At 45.2% G+C, this 13,733-nt stretch overlaps 1 protein-coding gene across 5 annotated transcripts in view; it reads left to right on the top strand.

Moving 5' to 3' along the window:
- The window catches only part of BAZ2A (bromodomain adjacent to zinc finger domain 2A), a 29,976-nt gene that overhangs the window by 7,123 nt on the left and 9,120 nt on the right, over positions 1-13,733 (top strand). For 3 of the 5 annotated variants that reach the window (XM_069491324.1, XM_069491322.1, XM_069491323.1), the window contains exons 2-13: positions 3,428-3,562; positions 5,148-5,741; positions 6,624-6,809; positions 7,435-7,653; positions 8,419-8,889; positions 9,028-9,088; positions 10,313-10,421; positions 10,955-11,056; positions 11,223-11,433; positions 12,715-12,815; positions 13,135-13,200; positions 13,383-13,616. In XM_069491324.1, the coding sequence (XP_069347425.1) occupies positions 3,430-3,562; positions 5,148-5,741; positions 6,624-6,809; positions 7,435-7,653; positions 8,419-8,889; positions 9,028-9,088; positions 10,313-10,421; positions 10,955-11,056; positions 11,223-11,433; positions 12,715-12,815; positions 13,135-13,200; positions 13,383-13,616 (2,487 nt within the window). In that variant the 5' untranslated portion in view covers positions 3,428-3,429. The remainder of the gene's footprint in view (positions 1-3,427; positions 3,563-5,147; positions 5,742-6,623; positions 6,810-7,434; positions 7,654-8,418; positions 8,890-9,027; positions 9,089-10,312; positions 10,422-10,954; positions 11,057-11,222; positions 11,434-12,714; positions 12,816-13,134; positions 13,201-13,382; positions 13,617-13,733) is intronic. The other 2 variants (XM_069491325.1, XM_069491326.1) reach the window with 2 other exon arrangements.

Below are 13,733 nucleotides of genomic sequence, written 5' to 3'. Positions count from 1 at the left end.
TGTGTCTAGGAAGCTTCTTTTTTTTTTTTTTTTTTTGAGACAGAGTCTCACTCTGTTGCCCAGGCTAGAGTGAGTGCCGTGGCGTCAGCCTAGCTCACAGCAACCTCAAACTCCTGAGCTCAAGCGATCCTCCTGTCTCAGCCTCCCGAGTAGCTGGAACTACAGGCATGTGCCACCATGCCCGGCTAATTTTTTTTTTTCTATATATATTTTTAGCTGTCCATATAATTCTTTCTATTTTTAGTAGAGATGGGGTCTCGCTCTTGTTCAGGCTGGTCTCGAACTCCTGAGCTCAAACGATCCGCCCACCTCGGCCTCCCAGAGAGCTAGGATTACAGGCGTGAGCCACCGCGCCCGGCCGGAAGCTTCTTATAAATGAAATCGGTTGTGGTTCTGATGACCCTTCAATAGAGGCAGGTGAGGAAACTGGCTACCAGATAACTTCCCATTCCTTTTACTTTTCTGATTTCTGTGAACCATCCATGTATTGTTATTAGTGTGTTATTTATGAAATAGGATATGCTGTGCTCTCCAGAGCAGCAAAGAGGAGGTCACTAGTTTCCTCACCGATTCAAATATAGAATGGAAAAGTGAACTGTGGCTCATAATTGAGTAGGAGGATATAGTCCAGTGCACATAGGAGGGAAGATTTTTGTGTGTCCCCTACACCAGGGGAGGGTAGCTGTGCATAAAACTGGGGGAGAGAAGACTTAGGGATCAGATGTAATTGGCTCTCTAGGCATAGCATTTCCAGGACTTGTGAACTACTGAATATCCTCTTTCCTCTGTGGTATAAGCTTTGGAAGGAACCTAACCTTGAGATTAGAGAATGAACTTTCCCTTTTCATGTCCTTTTATTTCAGAAAGATTACTAATCTCATGATGCTTATTTTTGAGACTCCCTACATTGAGGAGTGGCCCTTAACTATAATAGGGAAATTCTGTATGACCCTGGGGTCTATTTTCTATAGAGACCTGTTTTTCTCATTGATACATAGCAGGTTTGGGGTTTGCTTCTTAATTTAGAGTGAAGATGTGAAATCCTGTGTGGGGGATAAGTCAGCCCTAAAAATTTTTCTTCCTTAAATCAACAAAAAACAAATAAAACAAATTGCCTTTATTTTATTTTATTTTTTAGAGACAGGGTCCTGCTATCATTGTCCAGGCTGTACCCGAACTCCTGGACTTAAGCAATCCCCCCACCTTAGCTTCCAAGTAGCTGGGATTACAGTCATGTACCACTGTGTTTGACAAATTGCTTTTATTTTTATTTGTTTAATTTCAGTTAAAGTAGATTGAGGTAAAGACAATTATGGTATTTAGCTGGAAAAATCTTACCGCTATCATGTGACGTACTATACAGGGTTTATATTTCATGTTCAAAATTATGTTATGAACACATATCTACCAATGGGGGCTAATATGCAACATGCATGATAGCATATTCATGAACATAACTCTTGCAAACCTTAGCCAGTGGTAGTTCTTAACCAATTTATGCATCCTTTTTTTTTTTTTTTATTTCATCTTATTGTTATGGGGGATACAGAATTGCAGGTTACATACGTTGCCCATGTACTGCCTTTCCCCCCAAGTCAGAGCTCCAGGCGTGTCCGTTCCCCAGGTAGTGCGCGTTGCACCCATCATGTAGGTATATATCCCTCCCCCACCACCCCCCCCTTCCCGAGTCAGCACCTTCAAGTGTTACCATTCCCCAAACGGTGTGCAATGCACTCATTGTGTAGGCATACACCCATCCCCTCCCTATGCATCCTTTTAAAAGCTTTACACCTGGTTCTTTTTAAAAAGAGGTTATTTAAAACATCACCTTGGTCTGTTTATTGCCTCGTCTTGGGAGCTTCATAAAGAAACCAATCTGAATTTTTCTGCCCTTTTTAAAAAATAGTAACATAATCCAAAGAGTTGCTTTCTCTGTATCAAGAGAGATTATGTCTCTCAAGTAGCAAGTTAGTATGCACTAGTACATCACAAGTATCTGATTGATATGTCAGACTTTGCCAATAATTCTGGCTTCTGTTTCCTATCTTTCTTCCCTCTTCTCTTTGTTCTAACAAAGTTAAATTTATTCCCATCAAAGGTGTCACTTCTCCTGATTCCTAGTGGTATTCAGGAGAGGGTGCATACTACTCATTGAATACTCAGTGAGCCACTGCACTTTACAAATATAAGTATCTTACTGTTTTCTCCATGACTCTTTATATTTAAGCCACGAAACCAAAACATTAGGAAATAACCATTGTAGACATAACAGAATAACATTCTTTGGGGTACCGTCTTAATCAATCAGGTTTTCACTGCTGACATTTTTCTGGCTTATATTCTTAGAGAACATGGTATTTTCTTTTCCATGAATAAGGAGTAAAAGTATGCTGGATAGTTTGAGTTTTGCTATTATGATCACCTTTCTGCAATGTATTCTCCTTTTCAAATCCCTTTACTAATGTAACTGTACTATCTTCAGATGTCTGGGGCTATAGATAGGATAACACAGAAATTATGTTTAGCTCAAGTATGATAACAAAACAAAGTGGTGCATATATCACATATGCTTTTCCTGCCAACACCCCCATCTCCATAGCTTCCTGTCAAAGAGATGGTTTTGAGAACCTTTTGTGGACCTGAGAGTGTGGGACTATGGCCTTACCTTGGAGATAAAAACAAAAGGGTGAAGAATGTTAAATGTTACTATAGAGGGCCAGTATCTAACATAGAGGGGTAAACTGGGCTGGGAGTTGAGAGGGTGGGGGCTTAAACAGAGGAAAGACTCCTCCAGGGTTGTAGCTTGGTTTTTCTAACTTATTTTTTTTTTTTTAACCTCTACAAAGCTGTCTTTAAAAGACTATTTCGCACCAGGCGCAGTGGCTCACGCCTGTAATCCTAGCACTTGGGAGGCCAAGGTGGGCAGATCGTTTGGGCTCAGGAGTTCGAGAACAGCCTGAGTAAGAGCAAGACCTCGTCTCTACTAAAAATATAGAAAGAAATGATCTGGACAACTAAAAATATATAGAAAAAATTAGCCAGGCATGGTGGTTCATGCCTGTAGTCCCAGCTACTTGGGAGGCTGAGGCAGGAGGATCGCTTGAGCCCAGGAGTTTGAGGTTGCTGTGAGCTAAGCTGATGCCATGGCACTCTAGCTTGAGCAACAGAGCGAGACTTTGTCTCAAAAAAAAGAAAAAAAAATACTTTATAAAAGACTATTTCTATGGGCCATTGTCTAAGCTAGGGGCATATTTCCTCCTCTTCTCTTTTCTCAACCTCTGTCCTCCCTCACAGTACTTAGGCACTTAGGTAGGAGAAGGGTAAGTAGAGGGAGGGGCGGGGGCATCCCCCCAGAAGATGCCAGGTGACATACATAACCTTGTTTAACCGCCAGTATTTTCCCCTCCCTCTCTCTCCCCTCCTGCAGAAATGGAGGCAAACGACCATTTTAACTTTACTGGCCTTCCCCCTGCACCTGCTGCCTCAGGACTGAAACCCTCTCCTTCAGGGGAGGGCCTCTACACTAACGGGTCTCCCATGAACTTCCCCCAGCAAGGGAAAAGTGAGTGCAAGGGCCTCATGGCCTGGGGAGGGAATGGGCATCATTCCTTTAGAGCAGGTTGATGGGAGGAGATTTGGCTCTACTTTGGGCTAGCTACCCCACAACAGTTCTCTTTCCTGCCAGGTGGGGAGGGAGGAAGTGAATCCACAGAACTCTAGCTACTGGAGAGAAATCAAGCTTCTAAGAACAAGTTCTAGGGGGTTGTGGAAACAATACTTGTAGTCTTGAATTAAGATTGGAAGCGGTTAGAAAAACATACTGGCTTTTTCATCTTGGCCTGTTCTTCTGTCAGCCCTGTTCCCTGGCTACTGCCAGAGTGGTGAGGTGGCTACTGCTGCTGATAACCAGGTTGGCTCCATAAGAGAGAGATAAAGGACCAGCCCTCTGAGAAGCTGTTTTTAGAGGTTAGAGAAGCTGCACTGGGGCTAGAACTGGGGGTGGGGAGTTAGATGAAAGTTGGGATGTGTTTGCCTTTTAGTTTTGTGCATCAGAGAAAGGCCAGATGCTAGAAGTAGCTGTGCCAACTCCTGTCCTTGGATAGAAGGGAGGGATAAGGGAGGGTTCTGTGCTTACCTAGTTCCCTAGAGAGAAATTCATGATTCTAGATGGAAGTGTTGCTGCTAGCTCTTTTACTGGATTTGGCTTATCAGTTACTCTGTACCACCAACTCTGCTGAGTAGCTCTCTAATCTTGCTTGGGTTTCAGGTCCTTTATGCTTGGAAGCACAGAGAAGTCCACATACTTTCCTCCTTTCTTACAGCAGAAAAGTACTGCCACTTTTCCCTCCTATCCTTTCCAAGGGAGTTGCAGATAGATAGAAGCTCCTTTATTTCATTGGAGCTCCCCCACCCACATAAATACACACATATACAAGCTTCCTTAGTACCTTGGTTCCTTTTATTTAATTGTTCTCCATCTCAGAGGTTGCCATTGATGTTAAGAGCTGAACTCTGTAGCATTGGTCACGCAAAGATTTTTTTTTTCCCCCTTGCATGTTAACCTTCAGTGCCTATGGGGAGGGGCTAGGCCCAGCCTTCTAAGCTGGGATCTTGTCGCTGTGGTGACTGCAAATTCTATTTTTAGCCCAGCACAAAGTGCTGGATCTGCATGTGCCAATGAGGTAGAGGCTGTCCCTTCTGGTGCCACTGTGGGGCCAAATAGGCACTGGGAAAAAGAGGGGGGTGTCTGGAGAATTCAGTCATGCCCCCTCCAAGGGAAGAACTCCCCTAGGGAACAAGAGTAGGGAAGAATGCAAGTTACTGTAGGGAATCTGCAAACAGCTTCATTTAATTTAAAAAAAAAAAAGCCAGCAGCAGCAGCCAGCTCTCTGCCGGTGGTTCCCATGGTAGGCCTAGAGAGCTCCCATCCCTCTACTCAGCAGCCTCTGCTGCAGTTGCTAAACTTACATCCAGGAGTATCTGGGTTTGGTGTTCTCCAGAGACCCAGAAGCTAAATATAGTGGAGGGGGAATTCCCCTTCCCTTCACCTTCCCTTTTTCTAGTCAGTACTGTTACTTTGGGGTTCTTTTGGTAGAGTTACTTGCATAAGTATCTGTAACTGACCCTTTTGTTTCCTTCCCTGCCAGGTTTGAATGGGGATGTGAATGTTAATGGCTTATCTACTGTATCTCACACTACTACTTCAGGGATTTTGAACTCTGCTCCCCACTCCTCCAGCACCTCACACCTCCATCACCCCAACGTGGCCTACGACTGTCTCTGGAACTACTCACAGTACCCATCTGCCAATCCTGGCAGCAACCTCAAGGACCCACCCCTTCTGTCCCAGTTCTCGGGGGGACAATACCCACTCAACGGCATCCTTGTGGGCAGCCGGCAACCTTCATCCCCAAGTCACAACACTAACCTTCGATCTGGGAGCCAAGAGTTCTGGGCCAACGGTACCCAGAGCCCCATGGGGCTTAACTTCGATTCACAGGAACTGTATGATTCTTTTCCTGACCAGAATTTTGAGGTGATGCCCAATGGACCCCCTAGTTTTTTCACCTCCCCACAGACTTCTCCTATGTTGGGATCTAGCATTCAAACCTTTGCACCCTCCCAGGAGGTAGGCAGTGGTATCCATCCTGATGAGGCAGCAGAAAAGGAGATGACTTCAGTTGTGGCAGAGAATGGCACTGGCTTGGTAGGCAGCCTGGAGCTAGAAGAAGAGCAACCAGGTATAACTGGGTCTGTGAGCTGGGTGGGGAGAGGGAAAATGGGGCTGTGGGGGACAGTGGTTTTTTGAGGTGAGGAAAACTTGTCTTTCCAGCTCTCTGCAGTGGAGGCTGATTTGCATGTTGGTGATTAGCAGAGACAAGTGGCTGGTGTTTTTGTGGCAGCAGCACCAGCTCGAGAGTGGGAGTGCAAATTATTTCAAGCTCATGCAGAGCTGCTGGCCTGGAGAGGGCAGGTGGGCGAGCCCAAAACAGCCCCAACAGACACCCTGCATCAAGAAGGGCTTCTTCCAAAACATATAAAGGGGTTAGGGCATTAGCAGCAGGTATTGAGGCCGTTTTGACTGACTATGGCAGAGTCAGACTGGCTGCTAAAGTGGGCTGAGCACTAGTAGTGACTGACATATGAAGGAGGTGAGGAAGCAAGCAGAGCATACCATTGCTTGTCTACTCAGTTTCCTTTCTTTTTTGTTGTTAGCATTGTACATGTGTAACCCCTCCCATCTTTTCCCTGAAAATAGATAAAAGCTTAGCTTGCAGTTGATTGCTGGTATAAGGGTGACCACTACCCTGTAAAATCACAGGATGCACTCTCTGTTCCCACTGGATGGGGGAGATATCTGAGAACATGACTGGGTTCTTCTCTCAGACCCTACTCTTCTTTCCCCTTTCTTTGCCTGCTGTAGGGATTGATTTTTACCAGCATATCTCTGCTCACTTACAGTATCTTGCTGTGATCATTTCCCAGCATAGAACTGGCATTATGGCAGCAATAAATGTTGAATGAGTGAACATCTTTCTAGCAAAGATTGATTGCCTACTTTAGCTCAGTGAACCAGCTGAAGGCACTGAATTTGACTTTTGCTTTCTCCTGGAATTTTCTAGAACTAAAGATATGTGGCTATAATGGCTCTGTCCCTTCTGTGGAATCATTACACCAAGAGGTCTCAGTCCTGGTTCCTGATCCCACAGTGAGTTGTTTAGATGATCCTTCACATCTTCCTGATCAACTGGAAGACACTCCAATCCTCAGTGAAGACTCTCTGGAGCCCTTCAACTCTCTGGCACCAGGTGGGCTTGGAGGCTGGCTCCCTTCAACTTATGCATGCAGAGCGTAGCCAGCTTCTACTGCCTGGAAGAGATAGTAAAACAGGCAAAGTACTAGGGAATCTGGGGCATTGGGGCTTCCAGATAATCATGTGGTAGACCACAGTTACATGCTACTGGCCTGGCTGGGCCAGCTGAACTCTGAGCTGAATTGGTTGATTTCCAGGTTCTCTCTCAGTGTTCCTTTTGGCCAAGAGGGCTGGACAGTAATAATTCACTGGATAGGGACTTATTACCACACAATTGAACTATTTGGGTTCTAACTAGAAAGAAAACATTTGCCAGTGAACAGTTACCTTTTACCCCACTGAAGTATAAGAAAGGCCTATTTTATGATAAATGCTAGAATTCTGCATAGGTCTGTGGTCAATGCCTTTCCCTTCATTTTCACCTCAGACTTTTATGATTTTTACAATCTGATGACTTGACTCTTAGGGAGAGGGCCATAAATTTTCTCTAATTTAATATTAGAAAGAATCTTCACACTGGGGACTAGAGTTGGATACTTTCAGATCAATATTTCTTAAATTGAGCTTTCTGATTTTTTTCTCATTATCCTGCTCTCTGATTTTTCCACCCCCATGAACAGAGCCAGTGAGTGGAGGACTTTATGGTATAGATGACACGGAGCTGATGGGTACGGAGGACAAGTTGCCTCTTGAGGACAGCCCCGTGATCTCTGCCCTCGATTGCCCTTCCCTCAATAATGCTACTGCCTTCAGTCTCCTGGCAGATGATAGTCAAACATCAGCCTCTATCTTTGCCAGTCCCACTTCTCCACCTGTCCTAGGGGAATCTGTCCTGCAAGGTAAGTGAGAAGAGGTTAGCACTCTGGGAGGCCGAGGCGGGAGGATCACTCAAGGTCAGGAGTTTGAGACCAGCCTGAGCAAGAGCGAGACCCTGTCTCTACTAAAAATAGAAAGAAATTAACCAGACAACTAAAAATATATATAGAAAAAAATTAGCTGGGCATGGTGGTGGCATATACCTGTAGTCCCAGCTACTTGAGAGGCTGAGGCAGTAGGATTGCTTGAGCCCAGGAGTTTGAGGTTGCTGTGAGCTAGGCGGACGCCACGGCACTCTAGCCCGGGCAACAGAGCGAGACTCTGTCTCAAACAAAAAAAAAGAGAAAGTCCTCCTTGACCTGAGAAAAGATGAGAGACTGGGTTCCATAGTTAGAGACTTAGGGGTGGGAAGTCTGTAAGCACTGTTGGGAGCTGAGAGGACTATGGGATAGTATATGGTGGGAATAAAAAAGGGACAGGCCACCACACTGACCTGTGCCCTCTGCCTTGAAGAACTTGTGAGATTGGAGTTGGCAGGCAAAAAGAGGGTAGAGGACTTGTTGGCTTCAGGTAAAAGGTATTCCTTTACACAATGACAGCAGCAGCAGCTTTGCCCTTTAACCTTCTTGAATGGTTAGGAGGAAAGCCAGAAGCTACTTCTTTTTCCAACTCTACAGAAAACCCCTTGAAGTAACCTTGTTTAGCTTAGTCCAGGTTTGACTGAATAGGTTCTCTTGTTTTATGTGACATCGTTTTTCCTTAACCCATCCTGTCCATTTGGATTCTAGATAACAGCTTTGACCTGAATAACAGTAGTGATGCTGACCAGGAAGAAATGGAGACTCAGGCTTCAGACTTCTCGCCACCTCTGACCCAGCCAGCTCCTGACCGGTCATCCACTATTCAGCTACATCCAGCAACCTCACCAGCAGTCTCGCCAACAGCCTCCCCAGCAATCTCCCTGGCGGTTTCTCCAGCACCCTCCCCAGAAATCTCTCCAGCAGTATCTCCAGCAGTTTCTACAGTCTCTCCAGCAGTCTTCCCAGTGGTCTCTCCCACTTCCTCAGCAGTCCTCCCAGCTGTCTCTCCAGAAGTCTCCATGATGGCTCCAGTGACCTCCCCAAAAGCCTCCCCTGTAACTTCCCCAGCAGCTGCCTTCCCAACAGTCTCCCCAGCAAATAAGGATGTCAGCAGCTTCCCGGAGACCACTGCTGACCTGGAAGAGATCTCTGGAGAAGGAGTCACTACTTCTGGTAGTAGTGAGTGTCCAGATTCTGCCCTGTCTCTGGCTGGTTCCAAGAAGTTTCTGTCCCATGTTCCATTTGTCCTTCCCCACTGGCCTATTTTAATATTTTGCTTGAACTCTTAACTTGGGTATCTTCTATCTTCCTCCTAAGGTGATGTCCTGAGGAGACGTATTGCTACCCCAGAAGAAGTTCGTCTTCCCCTCCAACATGGGTAAATGCTCTAGTTTGCTACGTGCATTGACTTTGACAAGTTTAATGCATGACTCTAGGAAGAAGGGAACACTTTGATTCCTCTGAGGTGGGGAAGGAATGTACTAGACAAGAGTAGAGTACAGGACAGTTATCTGCAATAATAATGTTTCTTGGCATGAGATTCCTAGGTTTTCCTTCTTCTCTCAGGGTGTGTCTTCTGTCACCTATTCTTTCCGCATCTTGAAACTCAATTTTGCTCAAGGAGCACCAGCTATTATCTTTTCCAAATCATAGGGCTCATATCCAAACTAGGTGACTTGTCCTATTTCTGTGCAGAAGGGATAGTAATGAATGGGGAGTGGCTTAGCACCAATGAATTGGAGGGGCGGTGGTGTTGTTTTAATGCTCTCTAGAGAGGTAAGGGCAGGAACAGTACATGACCAGAATGAACAAGCCAGTTGACACCAAGGGCCTTGTAGAAATAACTGCCTTCCTGGGTCTTCCCCACCTCTACCCCTCAAGTCTACTTATTGTCACCAAGTTTGAGTACCGAATAAAGTTTAGAGAGAAAGGCCAGGAGGTCTCCCATCTGTAATCCCAGGACTTTGGGAAGCAAGAGGGAGGATCACTTGAGGCCAGGCATTCAATTCAAGACTAGGCAACATGGTGAGACCCTGTCTCTACAAAATATATATATAAAGTTTTTTTTTTTTTTTAATTTGTTTTTTTTATTATCTATTTATTCTATCCAGCACAATATATATAAAGTTTTGAGAGAAAAATAAGGGTTACTCCTATAATAATGTTGCTCAGAACGCAGAGTTCCTAACTAAACCATGGCCTACTGAGTTATTTGCTGGATGGAGTCAGCAGCAAATTTACCCTTCTGCTTGCCTCCCCACCCTCTGTCTTCTGCCTTTATTTCCTTAGGTCTTTAGCCTCTTTACTAGAAACCCAATAACTGCCCTGAATAGCACCAGGGAGGGGTTTCTGGCTGCTCAGCTCATTGACTTTGTAAAAAGGAGGGGTGGAGGTCTTGCTTTCCTGCTGAGGGCTTTAAGGTGTTTAGTGGAGCTCAAGTCTGCCTTCTAGCCAAGCTTATCTCTCGCTGCTTTTGCATCTGCTTGCAGTTCTAGTGAGACAAATATGGGGAGGTTCGTCTGCTCAGTGGGTTTGGCTCCGGGTAGCAAGGGAGTGGGTAGGGGTGTGACCTGGCGGCAGGGCCCGTGTGCTTCTCTGGCAGGTGGCGGAGAGAGGTGCGCATCAAGAAGGGCAACCACCGATGGCAGGGGGAGACCTGGTATTATGGCCCCTGTGGGAAGAGGATGAAACAATTTCCAGAAGTGATCAAGGTAATGTAGCCTTTTTTTTTTTCTTTTTCTTTTTTTTAATAGCAATCCCTTTCTTACTGTTCATAGGCTGTTTTAAAAGAAAGCACAGGCCAGGCGGTGGCTCATGCCTATAATTCTAGCACTTTTGGGAAGCCGAGGAGGGAGGATCTCTTGAGTCCAGAAGTTTGAGACCAGCCTTGAGCAACATAGCAAGACCCTTGTCTATACAAAAAAATAGAAAAATCAGCTAGGCAGGATGGTGCGTGCCTATAGTCCCAGCTACACAGAAGGCTTGTGCAGGGGAATTGCTTGAGTCCAGGAGTTTGAGGTTGCAGTGAGCTACCATGACGCCACTGCAGTCTAGTCCAGGCAGCAGAGCAAGACCCTGTCTCAAAAAAAAAAAAAAAAAGTGGGAAGCACAAATGTCTTTCTTGGGCCCAGTGGCAGCAGGCTGGCGTTGTCTGCTCTGGGACCTGTTCAGATTGTGCCATTGCTGGCCAAAGACACGGTGGGTCTCCTACTTCAATAATATCACTTTGTTTTCCTCCTCTTAGTACCTGAGCCGCAACGTGGTACACAGTGTCCGCCGTGAGCACTTCAGCTTCAGTCCCCGTATGCCTGTTGGAGATTTCTTTGAGGAGAGAGATACACCAGAGGTGCAGACCCAAGAGTTAAATATGCTTTTGTCCCTGAGAAAGAGTTGGTAGACAAGCTGCAGCTTCTTGTGGGGTTTGAAGGTTCTGGGGCATCGAATGGTTTAGAAGGCCTAGTGGCATGCACTGATTCCTTTCCATTGTAACAGTGTCTCCCTCGTTACCTTAGGGCTTGCAGTGGGTACAGCTCTCAGTAGAAGAGATCCCATCCAGGATTCAGGCAATTACTGGCAAACGGGGCCGACCTCGAAACACTGAGAAGTCTAAGGCCAAGGAAGTCCCCAAGGTGAAACGGGGCCGAGGTCGGCCACCCAAGGTCAAAATCACTGAACTATTGAATAAGACAGAAAACCGCCTCCTAAAGAAACTGGAGACCCAAGGTACAGTGGTGTTTTTACTTTGAGATTTTTGCCGCCTCTATGGAATACCTGAAATGTTGCTTAACTCATGCTAATACCTGGGTGTGACTGACATTATTTGCACAGAATGAATATGAATCAGCTTCTCCCTGGAATGCAGCATCAGGGTCCTAGCACTTTGGGAAGCTTCTTTTCTAGCCAGTCTCTTCCTTGAGTTGCTCTTACTAGTGAAGCCTTGAATGTCCGCAGATGTGGTTATGTAGCCCCGAGGAGAGGACTTTTATGCCCTTTCTTCCATCTTTCGGCTCCTTATTTACCGTACTGGTTTCATTTGTACACTCTTACTTTGCTCATTATCACTATCATGAATATTCATAATTTACATCTGAATTCAAAAGATAATTGGCAGTGTTTTAGTCAAATACACAGGTGGGAAATGTCTAAATTTTTCAGTAAATTTTACAGTGTTTACCCTGGGTTAGTATGAAGAATGTGAAAAGTCTGAGTCCTCTGATTCCCATTCAGAGTTCTAGCTTTGCCATGTTCTGACTGTATGACCTAGAACAAAGTTCATATTTTAAGTGGTTCATTTGTCCATACTATCTAACTTAGAGGCTTGCCGTATAGACATTGGTGGTGTTTCTATACTAGAAATAAAAGAATAGGTATTATTATGTCAGAAACATGAATCATGAAATACTCTATTGTTTGCAAAATTATACTTCGGTATTTAGTCTTCCAGAAAGGAAGAAATTCAGATCTTTTAGTGGAGTGAGAAATGGAGCTGAGCATGAGCAGTAACTATGGCAGTGTTGATCTGACTCTTTTGAGGTGTTTGCTATTTGGGCCCTTTCTGTCTGGCACTCTTGGTTAATAAATGCTTCCAACTACTACCCTCTTTCCCCGGCAATTTGGCTTTCTGTTTTCTTTCTCTGCTCGAAAAATCGGTCTGGATTGCTGTCCTTGTCAGGTAGCCTGGGTGACAAGCTATAAGGCTACTCTGCCATTATGGCCTCTTTTCTATCAGCAGGACCCCTTCTAAAGCAGTCGATTGGAGCCAGGGGCTGGTGCTTCTGGGCAGGAGATGTCATTTGAGTTCTTTGTGCCACCCCCATAGCAGGTGCCTCTCCTACATTTTTTTCCCCAACATTTTATTGTGTATACTTTTTTAAAAAAACTACTCTAGATTCTTCAGGGAGCTGCTTGGGAGGCCAGCTTTGTGACAGGCATGTGCTGCTCTGGTTGCCAGAGATCCGTCTTCCTGCCTCACTTGTTTCATTTTTTTTTTTTCTGCTCTCACAGAAACAGTGAATGAGGAAGATAAAGCAAAGATGAGTAAAAGCAAGAAGAAGATGAGGCAGAAGGTGCAGCGGGGAGAATGTCAGACTACTATCCAAGGGCAGGTGAGGGACATCAGAGAGATTTCACAGTGGGTTAACTTTGCCTACAACCCACTTTATATCTTTTCTTTCATCTCCCACATCTGCCACCCCCTATGTAGCAGCACACCTTCATTACCCTGAAATTTCTTGGGCTTGATTTAGAGAATTAGGCTTTTTCAAGAATAATGTGGGCATCTCCTGGGTGAGAGAATCAGTCCATTGCCAACCCCTCATCCCATCTCTCACCTCTTCTCCCCAGCACCCTTGTCTTTTTAAATCCTAGCCCAAGCAGAGATGCTTTCAGAGTTTGAGGAGAAATGACTTCCCTTATGGTTTACAGGCCAAAAACAAGCGGAAACAAGAGACCAAGAGCTTAAAGCAGAAAGAAGCTAAGAAGAAATCCAAGGTAGGTGCATGTATACACTCGCCAAGTGTAATTTCAAAGCCACTGAACTGATTTTGCAAGACATGTATGTCAGTCTTGTTTTATAGTTCTATTTCTGAGTTTGGGAGGGACTGGGACGAGAGAACAGTGGTGACTGATATCTTACGGCACTCGTGGTTCCTCTCTCCCTTGGGGGTGGGTAGGCTGAAAAGGAAAAGGTAAAGGCAAAGCAGGAAAAAATGAAGGAAAAAGTCAAGAGGGAAAAGAAGGAAAAGGTAAAAATGAAGGAAAAGGAGGAGGTGACCAAAGCCAAGCCAGCTTGCAAAGCTGATAAGACCCTGGCCACACAGAGGCGCTTGGAGGAGAAGCAGAGGCAACAGATGATCTTGGAGGAGATGAAGAAGCCCACAGAGGACATGTGTCTGCCTGACCACCAGGTAGTGAGGGGAAAATAACAGTTCCTGGGTCATGGAGGGGGCCAGGTGTGAAGACGTTTCCATTAAGGGAAGAACCCCTATAGACATCCAGATGTTATTTTCTGGTATGTTTAACGG

Source organism: Eulemur rufifrons, chromosome 16, assembly GCF_041146395.1.
Source record: "Eulemur rufifrons isolate Redbay chromosome 16, OSU_ERuf_1, whole genome shotgun sequence".
Lineage (NCBI taxonomy): Eukaryota > Metazoa > Chordata > Mammalia > Primates > Lemuridae > Eulemur > Eulemur rufifrons.
The sequence above is the reverse complement of the archived record's forward strand: the minus strand, read 5'-3'. Positions and strand labels throughout refer to the sequence as shown.